General features: G+C 32.5%; 3 protein-coding genes across 3 annotated transcripts; 2 read left to right on the top strand and 1 right to left on the bottom strand.

The window, feature by feature from the left end:
* Positions 1 to 4,190: 4,190 nt before the first annotated feature.
* On the top strand, positions 4,191 to 5,083 carry LOC124920963 (deoxyuridine 5'-triphosphate nucleotidohydrolase-like). The gene is made up of 2 exons (XM_047461554.1): positions 4,191 to 4,418; positions 4,514 to 5,083. Exons 1-2 carry the CDS (start codon positions 4,237 to 4,239, stop codon positions 4,857 to 4,859), a joined length of 528 nt encoding a protein of 175 aa, XP_047317510.1. The 5' UTR covers positions 4,191 to 4,236; the 3' UTR covers positions 4,860 to 5,083.
* A 1,669-nt stretch (positions 5,084 to 6,752) lies between these two features.
* On the top strand, positions 6,753 to 7,629 carry LOC124920964 (deoxyuridine 5'-triphosphate nucleotidohydrolase-like). The gene is made up of 2 exons (XM_047461555.1): positions 6,753 to 6,970; positions 7,073 to 7,629. The coding sequence occupies exons 1-2, from the start codon at positions 6,795 to 6,797 to the stop codon at positions 7,416 to 7,418; spliced, it is 522 nt and encodes a 173-aa protein (XP_047317511.1). The 5' UTR covers positions 6,753 to 6,794; the 3' UTR covers positions 7,419 to 7,629.
* Positions 7,630 to 8,273: 644 nt separating this feature from the next.
* Positions 8,274 to 19,415, bottom strand: LOC124910896 (probable manganese-transporting ATPase PDR2). The gene is made up of 22 exons (XM_047451526.1): positions 19,256 to 19,415; positions 18,523 to 18,853; positions 17,628 to 17,720; positions 17,289 to 17,491; positions 16,599 to 16,671; positions 16,338 to 16,510; positions 16,068 to 16,239; positions 15,459 to 15,563; positions 15,251 to 15,361; positions 15,066 to 15,152; positions 14,727 to 14,909; positions 14,433 to 14,483; positions 14,226 to 14,351; positions 13,837 to 13,916; positions 13,302 to 13,410; positions 11,920 to 12,048; positions 11,499 to 11,564; positions 10,802 to 10,873; positions 10,222 to 10,373; positions 9,954 to 10,065; positions 9,739 to 9,855; positions 8,274 to 9,647 (listed from the first exon to the last, which is right to left on the bottom strand). Exons 2-22 carry the CDS (start codon positions 18,769 to 18,771, stop codon positions 8,559 to 8,561), a joined length of 3,552 nt encoding a protein of 1,183 aa, XP_047307482.1. The 5' UTR covers positions 18,772 to 18,853; positions 19,256 to 19,415; the 3' UTR covers positions 8,274 to 8,558.
* Positions 19,416 to 21,018: the final 1,603 nt, after the last annotated feature.

Genomic DNA, 21,018 nt, shown 5'->3' with positions numbered 1-21,018 from the left:
CAAAATGGGGTGGTCGAAAGAAAATATCGGTATCTTTTTCACAGGATAAACAACTAAAAGTGGAAAGACAAAGAAAAATACTAGTATTGATTAATGAATATGTAATGAGTTCAAATATTGATTGTCTACAAAGAATAAAAAACCATATACTCCTAACATTTTTCCTTACACATTCAAACATAAAAAAGAAAATTGTAACCCTAGAAAACCCTTGTCCCGTTCGAGGTTCGAGAATTTCAATCTCGGTTAGTGTGTTAGGATTTTTTTAAATAAAACATTATTTTAAAAGATTTTAAATAATCCTTAACAACTTTTGAATTTAATTATAAAAATAATTAATTTGGTTTCAAGTTAAAATAATCTTTATATTTGTTATAATCAAATTAAAAATTAATTATTTGAAAATTTGTGTTTAAACTAATTAAAATAAAATAATTTAAAAGATTATCTATTTGAAACGGAGTCTCCAATTGATTTTTGAAAATCAATAAAAATACATATGCATGAAACGTATTTTTAGCTAGAGTTTCTTTTAATTCGTAGTTTGGTAATACTCAGGAAAGGGCTTTTGCGCTTCATCCTTTGTACTCATTTTAAAAAAGGTCTCTAATTATAAATTTGGCTTTTAAAAATTAGTTTATAATGTTTTATTTTAACCGATTTATTCTTCCGGTCCTAGACATGCGTAGATTTGTGCGTATTTAAAAAATTGTAACAACAATTATTTAAATATTGGTACATATTGCTAATTGCGTTGACTAAGGAGGAAAATACCTGAAAAATATCAGTTTTTAAAGACATTAGGGTTTAAACATTAATCTCAAACTGGCCTTTATCAAAATATTTTGTGTGGAAATATCCCAAAATTATTTTAAAATCATTTTCTAAATTTTCGGGATTTCTAGAAAATGGTTTGGGGTTCTAAAATTACAAAAATAATTTTGAAATTTTAAAAGAGAAATCAAACAGGCCTTAGGACCAGTGTCCTAGGTCCTAGGTTCATTTTATCATTTCGGGGGCTAAAGAGCCCTCAAGTCCTAGAAAAAGGAACCCCTCGGCCTAGGTACATGATCCTCGGTCGGGGAGCGGGAGTTCCTCATTTGGGGTGTTAAGGACTTTCGGTCATTAACTAGAATTGTTGATTGTCATAATTCTTGATCAGACACCTCAGTATTGGTTCTTGGTTTAGGAGTTATCAGTTGGGTGCAAGACTCCTCAGTCATAGGTCTGACTTCTTAGTGGGACACCTCAGTCCTAGGTTCGAAAGTTCTTCGTTGGGTGCGAGACTCATCGGTCTTATGTCTAACTTCTTGGTCGGACACTTAGGTTCTAGGTGGAAGTCATCGGTCATAGGTTAGGGAGTTCTCGGTCGATGCGAAACTCATTGGTCCTAGTTTTGACTTCTCAGTTAGATATAAAAATTATCGGTCGGACATATCGGTCCTAGATGAAGAACATCGATCGGACCTCTCGGTCCTGGCTGAAAAGCCTAAGTCTTGGCTAAGATTTATCGGTCGGATCTCTCAGTTCTGTCGAACATCAAAATTGTAGGTTTTGCAATTTTGATGGAGGATTGGATCATTTGATCCACGAGCTTGGGTAGCTTCACAAAGATCCCATGAACATTGAAATCATCATCCAAGATATCATTCGACCTTGGTGATGATCAATTTGTTCAAAACAGTTTATCGTCAAAAAATGGATTTTTTACTTTAAAATTGTTTGGAAGTAAAATGAGTTTGTCAATAACTTCCTTATACTTCATATACTCGATTGATACCAACACATAGACACTGGTTGTTCATTCAGACTAATTCAAAACTCAAAAATTTCATTTATTTTGAAAATTTTGATTTTTTATCAAAAATGATCGGGATGGATAAAATATGATTCAAATAGTTGTCTAACATTATTGGAAACATGTTAAAAAACTTTTTAAGACTTTGTTCTTGAGGATTATCCCAATAACAGAAAACCCGATTTTTAACTTTTCAAAATTCAAATTTGTTTTTTTTTGTTTTATATCGATTAATCGATCTTGTCTTTCACAGATAGCTCATAAATGATCATGTGATCGATTTCCAATCATCAAATTTAAGAACTAGACATCATAAAAGATTATGAAAACTGAAATATAAAAATTTCAATTTCAAACTAGAAGTATGAATTAAAAGATGATTGGAAGCTTATCAAGTGTTGGAGAACACTTCTTAGGCCTTAGGGAAACTTTTTGGATGCCTTAATCCAAGCTTTAAGGCTTTATGCATAGATTTCGAAAAATACAAAAGCTTAAAGATTTAATAGCGGTTTTTTTTAAACTCTTAATTCGTGGCTTGAGATGAGATATCTTGGCTTCAGAATTGTCAAGGGAGGCTATTTGTAGTCTCCCAAAGTCAGCTGAGGGAGTCAAGTAGATTGAATCAACAAAAATCCATTTATGATATGTTGGTTGTTCTTCATCCTAGTTGTCAGAATATGCATCATTGATGTATATTGATGTAGGGGTAGTGATCACCGTGGTAGGGTGATCATTCCACCTTTTTAATCAGCCGAAAATGTGGAGTATCAGATGAGTTCCATCTTTGAAAAATCAAAGATGGGATTCGTTCTTATCCCTCTGGCAATCACGACGAAGAAGACGAACCAGGCGTAAAACGATATTGTTTTGAAGGTAAACGCAGACGCAAAGCGTTCCTTCGGGGTTTCATCGTCTTAGGCGTTCCTTCGCGTTTCAGCTAATGAGCGTTCGTTGATTCGCGACTACGCGGGCACGCGTTCCTTTGGTTAGTGGACGATGCGAACGCTTTTGAGGCGTTGGATAAAAATTCAGCGCCTATCTAATGGTTGTGGTTTCGGTTGTAGCGATCCTTCTGGATTTTGGCTACACCCAATTACATATTTATTTTTATTTTAAAACCTTAAAGGTTTATTTAAAATTGATTTTTCTTTTACCCCTTTGGTTTTAATTTTAATCTTTTAAAATTAAAAAAATATATTAAAATAAATATGACAAATATTTGCCAATTTATTTTATTTATTTTTGTATATTTTAGGTTCAATAAATAATTTTTGGGGATGAAATGAGTACCACATTTAATCCTAAATTATTTATTTTAATCCCTTGATTTTTTTTTAAATTAGTTTGAAATAAAATGAGTAAAATATTTATTCCAAATAATTTTATTTATTTTATTTGGCCATTGTCCTTAATTAATTAGATTTTAATTATCACAATAATTAATCTAATTAAATGTTTAATTAGTTTTTTGCCTTGGGTTAAATGTTTTAATTTTATTTATTCAAAAATAAATCAAAATAATTATTTTAAATTTATAAATTTAGTAGGTATATTTTTATAGAAAATTACTTGGCTTTAATTACTTAGTTTTGTATAAAAAAATATTCTTTTGAGGAATATAAAAAATTTAAAATTGGAGTGTAGTATTTATAAGGATGTGGATAAAATTAAATTAAATGATATACTTAAGATATATAATTGTAATGATTAAGTATTTAAAAAGTCACACATTAAACTTTAATAAAAAAAATAATTTTAATATTAATTTAATCGAATATTGGGTTTGAGTTTCACACGTTTCTCATCAATAAATACATTTTATAAATATTTCTTCAAAAATTTGAGGCCACTTTTGATATTTGTTAAGAGATTGTAATTATTTGCATGTTTACATTTATTTTTGTTTTCTTAGACTAATTTAGAGAAAATTGTCAAACTCTTATTATATTTATATTCATAATGTTATTATTATTGGACTCTCTTGGATTAGTCGAAAAAGTAGATAAAGTTAGTCGGAAAATAAATGATTTTTTAAAATAAAATATTTATATCATTAAATAAAAAATCTGAAATAAATTTGTTTTTAAAATTGTAAAACTAAATAATAAATAAATAAATATATAAATTAACCATGTTAACTAACTAACTAAGTAGTATTTCATACTGATTTAATAATATTGTATTATTTTTTTTTATTAAAATAACAAATGTATTTTATCAAATTAATCCTAACAAATTAGTACCTTGGTACACGTGTCGGTCCGCGGTTAGCGCAACAGCAGTAAGTGGACCCAGTTGAAAATGGCGGGAACTTTTGGCGCCATTCGGAAGTCTCTTATTTTCTCTTTATAAGAGAGATTTCTCTCATTTATTTTCTAAAACCGTTTCAACAACTCATTTACTCATATTTTCATCTTCCGTTTTTTCAAACCCTAGCTATGACTGAAGAAATCTCTGCCGCCGCCGAGGAAGTTATCATCGAGCCAGCAACGAAGATCCAGAAAATCGGTCAGAACGGTTGCGATCATCATGTCTCTGTTCTGAAGGTGAAGAAACTCTCTGAAGATGCTGTTCTACCTTCTAGGGCTTCTCCTCTCTCTGCCGGTTACGATCTCTCCAGGCAAGTTTAATCTGTCTAATTCGTTGTCGTCGTCATATAAACTAATCAATGTTCATTCATACTCATGTTTATCCGTATATAATAACTGTTTTCAGTGCTGTGGAGATGAAAGTTCCTGCTAGAGGAAAAGCATTAGTTCCGACAGATCTTAGCTTCGCCATACCTGAAGAAACCTATGGTCGAATCGCTCCACGTTCTGGTTTGGCATGGAAACACTCGATTGATGTTGGCGCTGGAGTGATCGATGCTGATTACAGAGGTCCTGTTGGAGTTCTCTTATTCAACCACTCTGATGTTGATTTTGAGATCAAATCTGGCGATAGGATTGCGCAGCTCATTATAGAGAAGATCATGACGCCTGAGGTTGTTGAGGTGGACGAGTTGGATTCAACTGTTCGTGGTGCAGGTGGATTTGGATCTACTGGTGTCAAAAAAGGATGAAGATGATGATGATGGATTAGAATCTAGATAGGTATGTAAGAATATCGGTTATTAATCTTTTGGTAATTTTGTTCCTCAATAGAGGAAACGGCTGATCCTACTTTCTTCCAAGTTCCAATCCATGTATGTTCTTGCTGCTTTTGTAAGTGGATTGAAAAAACTTGATTATGTATTAATTGCTATATATGCTAGTTTATGCAGATTGATGATCATTAATTTGTGTATAGGATTGTGTTGTGCTTATGGACGGTCAAGTGATGATTAGATAATCTCCATCATCACTTAACATTAACCTAATTAAGCTATATTTACTACAACCAACTCTTCTTCTATTCGTCTTTAATCTCTTGAACAATGAATGATTCATGACTTGACTGATGATTCAAGACTGCTTATATTTGAATTGATTATTGATCGAAATATCCTTACAGAAGAGTTTTAGAATGTTTTTGAAGATTGAAATTCAAACTGATCGAAAAGTGTACAATTATATATATATACGTTTTAATTGTATATATATATATTTACCTAATTAATCTGATATTAGTTATTATTATTTTAGCTTATGTAAGATTGATTGGTTGATAAAACTGAAATTTATAATAAAATATTTGAAAGGCTAGAATTTTAAGTTAATAAGGAGTGAAATGATAATATCCTAATAAATAATAAGCAAATAAACTAAAAGAGAAATAGAAAAAGATTAATTATATCATATATATATATATATATTTAATACATTAAATTAGTTTTTATATTTTATTTAGCAAAATGAGTTAATTATATAAATTTAAACCAGCTTATTATTAATTGTAACTACGGTCTAATAGGATGAAGAGTAAGTGAGTCTTTGTGCCCTCCCCTATATCTCTATTTCATTCGTCGGTACCTTATCCGCTTATCTCATTGATTAAAATATAAATTTTATATTTTACTAAAATGAATTTTCAAAAAAATTATTAAAAAATAACTAAATAGTAAATAAATTTAAAGAAGTAATATCAAACTATAATAAAATAAAAATATTATTTACTTATATAAATGTGTTAAGTATGGTAAGAAAGTTTTATAGTTGAAGAAGAGATAAAATAAATGAGTAATTAAAGAGAAATAAGTTTTTGACAATAAATAAAATGTGGAAAATAATGAAGTGTGTGTAATAGGGAATTGTGGATAAGATTGAGTGTGAATAATATCAAAATAAATTATATAATTATTATGAAAGTGATAAAGATATGAAAGGTCATATTAATATTTAGAAAAAAAAATGTAAAGAATAGTGGAGTGGAGTGTAGGTAAGAGTGAAATGTAGGTAAGAGTGGAGTGTGAATAAGATCTAAGTAATTTATATAATTATTATGAAAGAGATAATAATGAGGATGTGAAAAGTCTAATGCTTAGCAAAATAATAAATATATATATTAATATTAATATAAATATAATCGCATTTTCTTTCAATCTTAGATCATAAAAGGGGTATCGGATTTGGGTTTCACACTACTCATTCCTGATTCTGTATCTGATTGGACACCTTCTTCTCTTGAACCCGATCATTATTTGACAATAAATATGACTTTCAAAACATTTATATCCAAATCAATTATTTTTAAAATCTGGATTATTTGATAAATCAGGTATTATTATTATTATTTATTTATTTTATGTAAATAATAAATGTTGATTTACCAAATCCTAACAAATTGATTCAGTTATATTTGATCTAACTAATACATACTACCCTCGGTCCACGTGTTAGTCCCTGGTTAGCGGAATCCCAAAAGGTGGTCCCAGTTGAAAATGGCGGGAACTTTTGGCGCCATTCGAAAGTTTCTTCTTTCTCTTTATAAGAGAGAGATTTCTCGCTTTCTTATTTTTATTCTACTTTCAAAAACCGTTTCAACAAGCTATCATCTGAGCAGTTTCTAAACCCTAGCAATGGCGGAAGAAATCTCTACCAAGGAAGTTATCATTGAGCCAGCAAAGAAGATCCAGAAAATCGATCATCATCATCATCATGATCATGTCCCTGATCTAAAGGTGAAGAAACTCTCTGAAAATGCTGTACTACCTTGTAGGGCTTCATCTTTTTCTGCCGGTTACGATCTCTCCAGGCAAGTTTAATATATCTATTACAAGTCATCATAATATTGATAAACTATATATAGATGTTGTTAACTTTGAGTAATCAATAATCATATTCATCATGTTTTCAGTGCGAAGGAGGTGAAAGTTCCCGCTAGAGGAAAAGCTTTAGTTCCGACAGATCTCAGCATTTCCATACCTGACGGAACCTATGCTCGAATCGCTCCACGTTCCGGTTTGGCATGGAAACACTCGATTGATGTTGGCGCTGGAGTGATCGATGCGGATTACAGAGGTCCAGTTGGAGTTATCTTATTCAACCATTCTGATGAGGATTTTGAGATCAAATCTGGCGATAGGATTGCGCAGCTCATAATAGAGAAGATCGTGACGCCTGAAGTGGCTGAGGTGGATGAGTTGGATTCAACTGTTCGTGGTGCTGGCGGATTTGGATCTACTGGTGTCAAAAATGGATGAAGATGATGGATGGATGGATGCTATAGGTACTAGAATCTAGATAGGTATGTAAGAAGTATTCTGATTTCTGATGATGGTAATTTTCGGTGATCCATCATCATTCATCACATCAGTTCATTCCATGTTCTTGCTTCTGCTAATTGACTACTTTTGTAAGCAGAATGAATTTAAACTTCGTTTATCATATTAATCTTTTGAAGATTCTGTGTTTTGTTAAGATGATATGATGATTGCTATTATTTAAGATATTAGGAAAGGTTGATGATGATCATTAAAAGTGATCCTTCTTTAGTAACAATATAATATTTCAAAGTTTCGAAAATCAAATTACATTTGATACTACTTTATAATTATTAGATATATAAAGTAACAAGACTATCTACAACATTTTCTTTTTAATTATTTAATTCTTTAGAGTTGTAAGCTAGGATTGCATAATTATATTTTATTAATGCCTATTTGAAAATAATTTACAACCAATTATATATATTAACTAATTCTTATTGTTTAAACAATTTAGTTTAAGGGAGTCAAAATTATATGAGTAAAATAAGAGTTTATTTTTTATTTAATTAAGTATTTTTTTTTAATAAAATAATAATAAATAAGTTATATTAATTTTTTTAATTACATGAGTTTATTTATTTGAAAAAAACATTTGTTTTAATATGTATATATAAATTCACTTTTTTTTTATAAAATTGTGTAAAAGGGATAGAAGACTTTTTGTGATTTAGAAAATATCCAAAACTAAAATGCATCATCATCCTCTACAAAATCAGATAAAAATATATAGATAAATTGTCAATTAATTTAAAATATAGCCAAAATATGCTGCCAAAATGCTTCAAAATGCATACAATTGAGCTAATATAGTTACTAATAGTAGATATCCATAAGGGGGAAAGAGAGATATGTAAGCAAATTCACCAAATAAGAAAGGAAAAGAAAAGAAAGATAACACCCCCTATTACCTACTACTACCCAAAGTCAATAGTAATAGTAATAATAATAATAATAATGCAATAGAATGAATCCTCAAAACCTAACAATAAATTAAACCCAACTAAAAAGAAGTCAGTCTATAAAGAACCCTTGTAATGTGTACTGTTGTTGTTGTATGTAAAATAACTTCTTCTTTCACAACTTTTTCTTCTTATCCATGTTAGCAGCCACATTCCTCTGCCTTTTCTTCCAAGCAGGAACCTTCCCAGGAAAAGCCCATCTCAACAACCTCTCCCAACCATAACAACCGAAAAACATCAAAAACGCCCAAACCAATATCTTATTCCTCAGCCCAACCGGCATGGGAACCAACCTCAACCAATCATTCAAATCCCTAAACAAATCAGACGCAACCACTACAAAGAACCCAACCGCCGCCAACAAAGCATAACGAAAAGGCTTATTCTCTGATATACTCTGGTTAAAAGGATGCCCCATGTAGTTCACAGCAAATGTCGCAACCTGTATCATCATACTCACCATATACGAAACCGTATTCACCATATTCGGATGAAAGCTCGAATCAGGCTCAATACATTCATCAGGCATGTACTTTCCCGCCTCATTAACGGAAGATATTAGGAAGAACAAATGGATAACGAACTGACCCATTAGCGATAGTAGAACGTAGAAACAGAATATATTCGGATGTGGTCTTTCCACCGATAGAGTGGGCAGAGGCTTCGCATGTGAAATGAACAGAAAGAAGGCGGCGGTGAAGATTCCGCTTATCGTGGCTTGAAAGTCGCCTAGTTTGACTCCGTCCAGATACATGACACTTAACACGTACGCGGTTGCCAAACAGTTGAGCCCTAATATTTTGAACATTTGGAGGGTGGTTACAAGCGTACTTCGGCCTTGACGAATGACATCAGTGGTGGGGGCCACGGAAGCGTGTTTGGCTGTAAAAGGAGATGCCATTGAAGCGTCGCCGAGTTTAACGACGGGGGCTGATCGCCCGTTGTCTCCATCCTCATTCATCTCGTCCATTAGCTTTTTCAATTTCTGTTTCTGCAATTCCGCGGGGGTTAAATGGCGTGATTGAATGGATGGGGCTGATTTTGCAAGGGCTTTACTCTTTGAAGATCCTTCGCCATTCTCTGTCACCGATCTTGGTTTCTTTAGCTTTGAAGTTTTGGGACCTTGTTTGGTTGATTTTTCTGATGATGAGTCTGGGGTTTTGGCAGGAGGTATCGCATTCAACAGGGCAACTCCGACGTGTGCCTGCAGATAGCATCAGCATGAAAAGAGCACAGGAGAGGAAACTAATCGACCAAATTAAGAACAAAATAACTTCGGCGTAGCTTTTTATTACCTGTTTAAGAGCTCCAACATCATTGGTCCCATCACCACACATCAAGGTTATCCTTCCCACTGTTTTAAACGTGGTCATAATTAGTTCCTTCTGCTCAGGAGCAACCCTAGCAAAAACCTGATTTTATGATATACATACCACATCAGCCAATAACAAAAAAGAAAGAAAAAGACAACCAAATTATGTTGAATTCAAAATGAAGTACGATCTAAGACCTTAACAAAAGGAATGACTTTCAGGACTGCAGAAGTTCGCTGCAACATTTCAAATGAGTCCCCTCCGATGCAGAGGTCATGGGACTCCGCCAACGCTTCGACCTCTTTATCACTGAAAGCATAATGTTTAGTAAAATGAGGAGATGTTTTTCTTTTTTCTATTATAAGAATGTGCATAACGAACATATAGTTGAGATAGGTGGAGTTAAATCACAGTCAAACTAAAATCAGAAAGCTTCTCGGTCAATGAGAAGCAGAAAACTGGTACCTGTAGCTAATGATCTCAGTCTCGTCAGGTGAAACCCAATCAAAAGATCCACCACCTCTTGCTGGGGTAAGAATCAATGCTGGTTTTGACACAATGTGCACTTGGCTAGCAACATGACAAGCTGTCAAAGCTTGATCACCAGTGATCATCACCTTACATAAGGAAATTTGCATCTTAGGATGGATGTAACATGTGTTGCCCCATGTATATTTATCAAATAAAAAATCACCACTAGTAAAAACATACACAGTAAACATGCCATAAACACAGTTCCACAATGGCATCTAATTCATGAAACCATTGCATATGGAAGAAGATTCACAAAAATGTAAGTGTGGCATGCACAAGGCAACTATAGAGATACCGTCATTTAATCTTTTATAGCAAATTTCAAGAAACTGCAGTTAGAAATAGACTTATCAACTATAAGTGGTAAAATCTTCACTTGAAAAGATTAAGGTGAGAAAAAAGTGTAAAGCTATAGATAAGTTGCATCAGAGTTTTCATCAACAATACCAAAAATAATTCAAAACTTTTCCACAGGAAATCCAAAATGCAAAAATGAAGCAAGAAAACTTACCAAATCATGGGATGAGGCTTTCAATTCAGATAAAATTCTGGCTGAATCTTCTCGTATAGGACAGTTGAACACCTGAAATTTTAGCAAGAAACAGTGAAATATATACAACATAGCAGGTATTTATGGACAACCCAACCCATCCTCCAATGATAATTTTGGGTTCATGTTTTCTAACCCAAATATTTTCTAAGGCGCAACAACCAAAACTTAACTAAGGTGCACATTTTCTAAGTTCTATGTCTATCTAACAGGCAAGGGTCAAATTGACCATTATTAAATATCAAGTGCTTGTTTGATGTGTTTTTTTTTTCTTTAGATATCCCATCATCAATTAAATCATCAACAAAATTAACAAATTACTCCTACTTTATTTTTTTACAAATTTAACTATTAAATACAAAACGATATTTTAGTAATTTAACCCAAATAATCGCAAATAACCCATTTTTCATCAAACAAGGTTTTGATTCAAAATCCGGATATTTTCAAATAACCCCGCATCAAACAAGCTCCAAGATAAATTGGGAAAAGCAGAATATCAATTTTGATCTAAAAGAAGAAGAAAATACTACAACACCATTTACTACAGTACAATGTCCACTAAAAGATAACGGCAGTACGGCACTAACAACATTTGTCAGAACTACAGTTCATACATACACGGACTTAAATAGATAACATAATGAAAGATACATACCGCAAATCCAGCAAAAGTTAGCCCACTTTCTATAACATCTCTATCCAAACTTCTAGCTTCACTAACCTTCAAGTGACATATAGGAGAGAAGAGTTAGATGAGACTGCATATTCAAAAGACAGAAGTTGAAACCACTCCATGCAAATAGGAAAAGCAACAGTAAATTATGATGAGGAATATATTTTATTGACCAACTAAGAATATTAGTTCCTCTTGCTATAATTAGAAGAAAAATTATTTCTGAGCATATCTAACTTGCAAAAGCTAACCAGGTAGTATCAGTAAAAAGATATGAAGAATCACGTTCTCTGTTTCTAATGAAAAGTTTACCTTTTAAAAAAAAACAAATGTATTCTAATTAGCAGCAAAGTGTAGACTCTAGCATGCCAGTGAAGAAATAGTTCATGAAAAGAATACTTACTGTCATGTCAGGAATGGGCTTAAAAGCAAGGGCCAAAACACGGGAACCTTGGCGAGTGTATTTCTTATAGGTCTCAACATATGAGGGAGGGAGATCAACAAGTCTATCTTGAATTGTTTCTGGAGCACCCTGAATCAAAATGGAAGTTGGCTTAGAACTAACCCCAAGGAACTTGAATCCACTATTAAGCTTCATTTCAAATTGAATGTTCCAAAACAAACAGAGAAGGAAAGTTGCTCAAATAAGGAAACTTGTACAGTAGGAAAAACATGTTTCTTGCATGATCCACAAATACATTGTATATAACAGGAAACATAAACAAGTAATGAATACATGACTGTTATAAGAATTTTCTCAACTTTAAGTCAACAGAACACAATTTCCCTGATATTTACACAGGTTTTACAGATCAGGTATTAAGTTGAATGTGTATATGAGGCCTATGTAGTGTTTAGGTAAGGATGCCAGTTGTTTGACTTTTTGTAGGAATGTAGACAATTTGTATCATACCAATGCAAACATTTACAGGAATTAAGTTTAGTCAATTTTAACATGCATTGTCCTACCATGAAGAACTGATTTTTTTATCAGCACTATTAAGTATATGATTATCACAAAACAAGCGGAACTGTAGTTTTCCAAATATTCCGAGATCATTAAGCACCCTTTGAAACCAAATGTATACATGTATCTCTAATTCAAAGGATCTTAATTCAAATTCTACACTCCTTTAGACAACAATTGATTCTTTAAAAAACGATCCTTGTTTACCAACCACACATTGTCTAACCAAATCCTACCCCATTCAGGCCAAGGCAATAATCACAAGCAGATATCTTGTCTTGTATGTCCATGTGTGGTCCTTTACTTATAATAAATCATCACAACTCTCATCTTAATATTCCCTTAGTTAAATATAATGGAACAGACTGATGTTACCCATACTTTTTTTTTTTGAAAAAGATGTTACCCATACTTATGTTATATAGGAGAGGCCAAGAGTGGGTTGGGCTCTTAATACAAATGTATTTTGGAACTAAGAACTAAAGAGTAGACATGCATATTGTGTAAAGTGTACATTTTTGCATTGTAAAATGGTGCCTCCAAGTGTAAGCATGCCAATAACCCATGAAAGACGAACCTAATAAATATGGCTAGTCTAGTTTTTTAAAGTGTTTTTTCATTATAGTTAATGAACTTATGTCCTGTAACTAACAATAAAGAGAAGGCTTTGGAAGAAGAATATGGAAAACAAGAGAAAGTAAACAAAACCACTTTTTTCATTAGCAAACACATACTAAATAGTATGCTACCGTACGTATCAGGAGGAAAAGCAAATTCAGCAACCAAAGATTGTTGGAAAACGGCTCAACACCCCATACCTTCACAAATGCAAAAAACTGCTCTTGAATACGAGCTACTACTGCCATTCTTTTCAAATGAGAAGCAAAGTGGTGCCTCTGCATAATCTGAACTGTGTCACCATCTCCCCTGTACAAAGAAAGACGATTTAAGTGTCACAACTGGATTCGTCCAAGGTTCTATAAACACGAATATCAGAAAACTAAAGCGATGGATTTTAGAGGAAGAGTCCTGAGAAAGCTAATTATTTTTATTGTTTCATAAGAATAATCATCTAAAAAGCAGCCAATAAAAAAATACATTATGTATACGAACATCTTTTATTAATGTAGGAAGCTAGTATGACCCCCCACAGTCATGACCTCCACTTCAACTTAAGGTGTTCTAAGTGAAAATAAATAAGAACACTTTCGCAGACAAGTCATTCCATTTCATATGAAAAATAATCTAAAACAGTGGGCGATAAAATTAAATACACTGTAAATAAGAATACTTTTAAAGACCAGTCATTCCAAGGTGAAGCAGTTATAACATCAAAATAGAAGATATACTTACTTCTTTGGCATAGCCTTCTCATCGGACTTATATGCCCAATGAATACCCTTCAAAGCTGCCTTTTCAAGAGGATCTCCAACCTACAAGAAACAAAGCAATGCGCCTCAAGATATCTGTTATCTAGTTCCAGAAGCATTCTAATATATTATTAAGATCATCTTATCGAAGGATTCATGCATGACCCTCCTGCGGCGCAAAGGGAAGGGAAGCTAATGCTAAAGAAATTTCCACAGATATGTATTTAAGCAATTTTCAGACTTAGTTTAGATACCAGTTATGGGGAAAAGATCAAAGTTCTGGGTGTTGATCCTGAGGGAGACAATGATCGTACAAATCCTCCTTATATTTATACAAGTACATGTGTCATACTGTCATATCCAAATACATACCAGCTTGTTATCCACGAAAACCAAAGCATGACATGAAGCAAGAATTTCCAAAGCACGTAAGGGAACTTTAGCCATATCAGTCTCTAGATCCACATCATCAGTTGTCCCAGCAACTCCAGAGAACTCCTGGATCCACAAGAAGAGAAATGCTTAGATCAAGGTCATAAATTAAAACTTGAAACTATTGACAGCAAAATTACATTATACCATGTCATCTGAAGTAAGCGTTCCAGTCTTGTCAAAACAACATATATCGACCTGCGGCAGAAAGTGACAAATAGAACCAATGAATAAGAACATCTATTTGTGAAAGAAACATAATGCATGCCTATGAAATCTTTCATTGTTGATTTGATTAAGAAAAATGAAATACTTGCAAGAGAGATGCATAGCAAGCAAATAAAATTACACAAATTAGTATATAATATATACATCTTATTAACCAGAAAAACATAGGAAAGGATAGTAAGAAAAGAGAATAATGAAACAAATAATGCTCACCTTCCCAGCAAAAGGAATCCGAAATGGCTCAGTACAGAATATCCCTCTTCGAGCAAGTGCAATTAAAGATGTGTTAACTGCTATTGACAACTCCATTGGCAGCTCCGGAGGGATGACTGAAGTGATTATAAGTGAACAACTCAAGATAAGCTTGTACTTGCTCCTTGTTGGATCCTCTAACCCCTGTTAACGCAGAAAAACAGTAAAAATCACATACAAATATAGATGAAAAGTCTTAGCAAAAAAAGGATATAGATGAAAAGAACTCAGGGTAAAAATGTGACACATGTGGTATGAGAGAAAGCATGTGAATTCATAAGACCATAGAGACATCTTTACCTTTTTGAGCACGTAGCCAGCAGCTATTATGGCAAATACTACCAAGAATAAAATGAAAAGCCCACTTTCCCAGCTATTAGCAGTAACCTATAACCAGATACGGTTAAAGTTAAAGCATTATCAGCATCATTGGAAGAATACAACAGAAAATAAAACAAAGACAAGCTAAAAATAATCTCAAGTACCCTCTCAGTGGAAAATAAAATAGTCCTCATTAGCTTTCCTTGACTAGTCTCAAAACCTGTTCGTAGAACCACTGCCAAACAGCCACCATCTGGGGTTCTAAGAGGAAAGGTCTGACTTCAGAAGAAGACAAACAGTAAAAAGCTCGGATGAGAACATTAAGTCAAGGATGATATTATCAAATAATGTGATTATACAGTGTGACAAAACCTTATCTGGTGTATGCTGCAATATCTTTGTTCCACCAAAAAGAACATGACTTTTGTCTCGCCTGGCTGATAGTTTTTCCTCCAAGCCCCTTCCAAGTATTGAAACCTGAGAATAATGGCAAACAAATATCGTAAATACACTGCGATGGTTTGTATCCAAATTTTAGGTTTAGATGAGGAGTTGGAATACTTAGGAGGTGAAAAAAGAGATTTTGAGGAGATAATTCAAGAGAGAAAAAGAAGTAAGATGCCAAGGTATATCTTCATTCTTTATTTGATAATATTCATATATCTAACTATCTCTATTCAGAACCATAGAGATTCTATTTAAAAACAGAATTACAGCTGTCCTAACAATCATCTACCAAAATTGGTAAAAGTAAATAACATAAAAATAAAGTTCAGGGACTAATATGCTAATTCTACTAACCCTACAAACTTTAACATAAAACACAATCAAGTAACAGATTATATAATTCAATTGAGTAGAAGTGACAGTAAACTTATCAAAGCCCTCCAAGTCCGACAAAACACATAATAGGAAGGGTGAGTACTGAAATTCAAAACTTAGGTGGAAGCCACATGTAATCCAAAATATAAACACACCCACCTTCCATTGAGGAGTAGACTCGCCAGTCAAGATGGCTTCATTTACAATCGTACTTCCAGCTAAAATAAGCATGTCAGCAGGAACAGACTTGTCTTCTCCATCAAGCCCACTAGAGCGACCAATGGAAACAACATCACCAGGCACAAGATCTGTTCCAGTGAGTTTAACCCACCTGAGAAACAATGACCATAAGCAATCAAATGTTCAAATTACAAACAACAAGAAGAAAGTATGCAATATCATCCAGAAAACAACTGAGATTTAACTCACTTGCCACAACGATGCACCATCAGAGTCTGGTTATCCACTCTCACGCGTCTAAGCTCTGTCAGTGTTTTCAAACGACTTTTTGCCATTGTGGACTCAAACATGAACAGCATAAACAGAGTGAACAAACTGTAATACCAGAATTCGTCCATGCACCAAAGACCCACACAAAAGACCTAAATGCATTTTTAATAAGAAAGATAATTATGAACCCCAAGAAAAATTGTGAAGATACTATAATTACTCAATGACCCTAACACAAACCTGAAATACGAAAAAGGGTTCCATGCACTGCTCCTTCATTAATTTCCGAAAAGTTGGTTGAGGATATTCAAAGCTGCATAGAATAGAAAATTTTCAGAAATCCAACTTTTGCTTGAAACAAACATTTTAAGCAGATGTTTTATCCAGAATGATCTTGTATAATCTCTTTTCTTAACATAAAAAGCAAACCATTTAACATATTAAAATAACAAAGAATTAAAACAAATCTTATAGTCCTCAATTTATATGATAAGATGCCAATCTAACAACTTAATTGCAGTCGTAATTTTTTTTCCAACATCATGGACTTCTTTACATACAAATTATCTATTAAAATTTAAAACCTTCATATTCACTTCAAAGTAATGAGGCCACTGCCAACTTAAACCAAGCTTTGCAAGATCACTACTATACCTAATAAAATGGAACAGACAGAGCTCTAAATATAGACTATAAGTTGGAATTTTAAGCAAAACGTGGCGAATGAAAACAAGGTATTCAGTTTCAATGAACTTATATAATACAGATTTTCTTGCATCCTCTATCTACAAGTAATCCTCCGTAGAGAATAAGCCAATGAATCTATAGGTCAATATAGCACATATTAAGAAGATCCAACACTTGTATGCAAATAAAAATAATAAAGGAAGGCAAAGCAGTCTAGAGCTTCAAAGAAAGGCTAGAACTCACATATTCCTTCCCCACTTTTCAGTAGCAGCAAGAACTTTGGCTTCAGAGCCATGGCCAGTATTTTTCAGGTAAAAGCCAAATGATTCTTTGTTAGGATAAGGAAGCTTGCCAAACATATCCTTCTCCTGTGAGTAGATGTACTGTTGTTTTCTAAAATCAAAATATATCTCTTCGATATCTACTGAAGATGTAGAACCTGCTACCTGTACCGCGAACATTTATCACATAAGCTAACCTCCGGTCAAAATAAATAAATATAGAAGCTCCTAGATGTACAAATAAAGAAGACCCAGTTCAAAATATCTAGAATTTGGTCCATAAATACAGGAAAAAGCTTACAATTTTCCTTGAATGAAGTGGCACAATCTCCTTTGAACCACAAAACTTTGCTGGAGTAATTTTGCATGAATCTGCACGGTGAATATCATTAACCTGCACAGATTAACGCACTATGTCATGGTGCTATGAGTTCATAGAAGCTCGAAATGTCTTTTGATTGTTCAGAACATCCGGATAACAAGTGATGGAGGAACAAAAGATGTGAACACAACCCTAAATTCTTATGATTTCCCAGTTCCATGCTTAGTTATGTGCAACCTCACTGTTAATACTTTGGACTAGAACCACATGCAAATCACATGGGAGAAAATAATTGTAGGAATAGAATAATAACATCCTCAATGTGTGATAATTTTTTTTATAAACATTTGGACAACTATGTAATCCAGGATCCTGTAGCTTACCAAGTTACCTTACATATCAATCTACTAGAACATACTCTAGCTATTAAGAAACACTTGGTGGACTCCACTTCTTTTAATAATAGCACAGATATCACTTTAAAATTATGATGCAACAACTTCATTCTCCTTTCCACTTACATGATGGAGCACATTCAGCATGTTTCTTGAGTAACAAGAACATAAAAATCACATGCAAATAATTAAATTCAAAGGTTCTCATAAAAGAACCCAAACAAAACCAGATGATCGAGTTTGAGCTAAGCAACTAGCTAAAATAGGATGCACATAGTTTATGTGCACGACAGTGAGATATATTAAAGCTATATGTCAAACCACAAACAGTGAAATGTTCGAATGGGTGCCTATTGAACCCATAGTAAACAATTTCTCAGATTTTCCATAGCTTTCATGATGTATTTGGTTTCATTTCAATTGGCTCCACTCCAACATTAATGGTGGAAAACAAATGAAAAACTATGAATTTTACGCACCTTAGAATAATGAGCAAGACACATGAAGTCAACAGACCAAACTGTGAAAAGAACCACGAGAATGTGGATAACAATCAAGCCACCAAGAACTATTGCAGCATCTAGAAAGTCCAGAGCAGGAACTGCAGTGATCAGCCATGTAACATAGAGAATAGAAAAGGGCAAAACATCCAAACACCATATCAGATGTCTCTTCCTTAACAAGTCAACAGAGTCTACAACTTTTCCACCAACAATAAATCTCGACATTGGATATCAACCTCCAGCTCAGTAAGAACTAAAGTTCAAACTGCTGGGAAATACAAAGATGAATGCTTCCCCAGTCAGCACCCTGATGAGAGAGAGAAATGTTTAATTTAGATGAAAAAAGATAACAAATCTATCCATTATTCATTGTTTCAATTATCATCGTCATTTTCTATGCACACACACAAGTAGAGATGAGAGAATCTATGTAATCTCCTGTCCTGTCAAAGATTAAAAACCCACATTGGAAAAGAGATCCATGAGGAAAATGGTTAAAGCAAAACGAATAAAAAAGTGTTCTTCCAATCGAGAAAATTCATGAACAACAGTAAAGATGTTTGAACCAGGACCATGATTTTATATTTCGAGAATTAGGAAACCCAGGAAGGAAGATACATGAATTGAAGATTTTCCATGGAATACAAACAAGTAGTATAGTAAGTCCTAATCTGATCGAGTGAGTAGGAGATAAGCAAAGAAAACGAACCTTGGAGACAAAGATGATGTTTTAGAAACGCCAATTCACACAGCATATGCTCCTGCTTGATCTCTCAGTCGATCTGTTCGCCACAATTGACTTGGGAATCTTAACCCCTAGCTTGCTTTGATACTGTGTAAATTGCGTCCGAAATGGTTTGTTCGTATTTCCTAACCCCCTTTCTATCTAGCCGAGTTATTCATAGCATGACCCTCCAGATTTCGGAAATCACTAATCCGACCCGATCCATCACGAATTCAAAAAAAAATCATCTCATGATTTTTATTTTTTATTTTCATACATATATTAAATAAATAGAATTACATCAAATTTAATAACACTTTTTTTATATTAAATATTAACAAATTGCTTATATTTTTTATTTTAATAATTTAAAAATAATTATTATAACATAATATTAGTTTTCAAGTAATTAACATCTTGGTTAATATAAATTATTTTTAAAAATTAACTAAAATTTTAAATGGTTATAATTTATGATAACTCTAAGTACAAATTGATTATCATTTTCATGCAAATTAAGAGTATGAGATTCAAACTCATAACTTTTATGCATGAATTCTTGTATTTGAGATAATACTGGTAAAATGATAATGAAACATATATATTTACCTAAAATTTTATAAAAAAATATTTTAAAATATCTTTTTAACCTACCAGAGTAGTCTAGTGAAAATAACCGACTTAAGAGATAAAATGGTCACGAATTCGTTTTGAATGAGAGCGGAATGCAATTATTTTGTAGTGCCATATTAGTTTTTTTATAATTAAAAAAATGTTATTCCTACTTGTGATTAGGACTGCAAATGAGTCGAGCCGAGCTTGAACTCGAACGAGCTTATAAATTTGAGTTCGAGTTCGACTCGACTATATTACACAAAAACTCGACTTTACTCGAAAACTTGAACCAAAATTAAATTATATATAATAAATTAATTTTTTTATATATTTTTTAATATTATATTTATTATATATACTTTTATTATATATAATATATTAACTTTTTTTTATCTCTTTCAATATTATATACAATATACTCGTTATTACATCCTTAGTATTTACTTTTATTATATATAATATATTAATATTTTTTTATCTTTTTAATATTATATATAACATATTAGTTATTCTATCCCTAATATTTTTTTTAATATATATAATATAGTAATCTTTATTTATCTCTTTCATTATTATTTATAATATACTTTTTATTATATATATAATATATTAACCTTTTTTTATCATAAATTCTTAATATTGTTTGATTTTTTTTTCTATTTTAATCAATTGAAAATCAGTGTTTTTTATATTTGTTCAACTCTATTTATATAAACATAAATTTCTTCTAATACATGAAAAAATCATAAAGAAAAGAATGAAGAAGACTAACTTACCCAATAAAATAGTTGTTTCATCTTTTCTTTATCGCTAGATTTACTTAAAACAAAAATAAATCAAAATTAACTAAAAGCAAAAACAATAACTATAAAAGAAGTTAAAACAAATTTAATTACCAATAGGATTTTGTGAATTAATGAGATGTGAAGATTGAAGAAAGAATAAGAAAAGAAAGAGTAAAAGAAAATTTAAAAACTGAATAAGAAGAAGAATAACTAAAGAAGAAGAAAAACTAAAGAAGAAAAGATAAGAGAGAGTTATTGAAGAAGAATAAGAATAACTGAAGAAGAAGATAAAGAGTAACTGATGAAGAAGAAAATGAAGAATAACCGATTAAGAAGAGATGAAGAGTG

This window comes from Impatiens glandulifera, chromosome 1 (genome assembly GCF_907164915.1).
Source record: "Impatiens glandulifera chromosome 1, dImpGla2.1, whole genome shotgun sequence".
Lineage (NCBI taxonomy): Eukaryota > Viridiplantae > Streptophyta > Magnoliopsida > Ericales > Balsaminaceae > Impatiens > Impatiens glandulifera.
The sequence above is the reverse complement of the archived record's forward strand: the minus strand, read 5'-3'. Positions and strand labels throughout refer to the sequence as shown.

What these genes read in the sequence shown, in the direction of transcription:
- LOC124920963 (XM_047461554.1), top strand. Translation starts at nt 4,237, where the DNA reads ATGACTGAAGAAATCTCTGCCGCCGCCGAGGAAGTTATCATCGAGCCA. An exon ending in GCCGGTTACGATCTCTCCAG is followed by an intron (nt 4,419 to 4,513) that starts GCAAGTTTAATC and finishes AACTGTTTTCAG; the next exon opens with TGCTGTGGAGATGAAAGTTC.
- LOC124920964 (XM_047461555.1), top strand. Translation starts at nt 6,795, where the DNA reads ATGGCGGAAGAAATCTCTACCAAGGAAGTTATCATTGAGCCAGCAAAG. An exon ending in GCCGGTTACGATCTCTCCAG is followed by an intron (nt 6,971 to 7,072) that starts GCAAGTTTAATA and finishes TCATGTTTTCAG; the next exon opens with TGCGAAGGAGGTGAAAGTTC.
- LOC124910896 (XM_047451526.1), bottom strand. Translation starts at nt 18,771, where the DNA reads ATGTCGAGATTTATTGTTGGTGGAAAAGTTGTAGACTCTGTTGACTTG. An exon ending in TTTTATTTTCCACTGAGAGG is followed by an intron (nt 15,153 to 15,250) that starts GTACTTGAGATT and finishes ATCTGGTTATAG; the next exon opens with GTTACTGCTAATAGCTGGGA. An exon ending in CGCTTACTTCAGATGACATG is followed by an intron (nt 14,352 to 14,432) that starts GTATAATGTAAT and finishes TTGTGGATCCAG; the next exon opens with GAGTTCTCTGGAGTTGCTGG.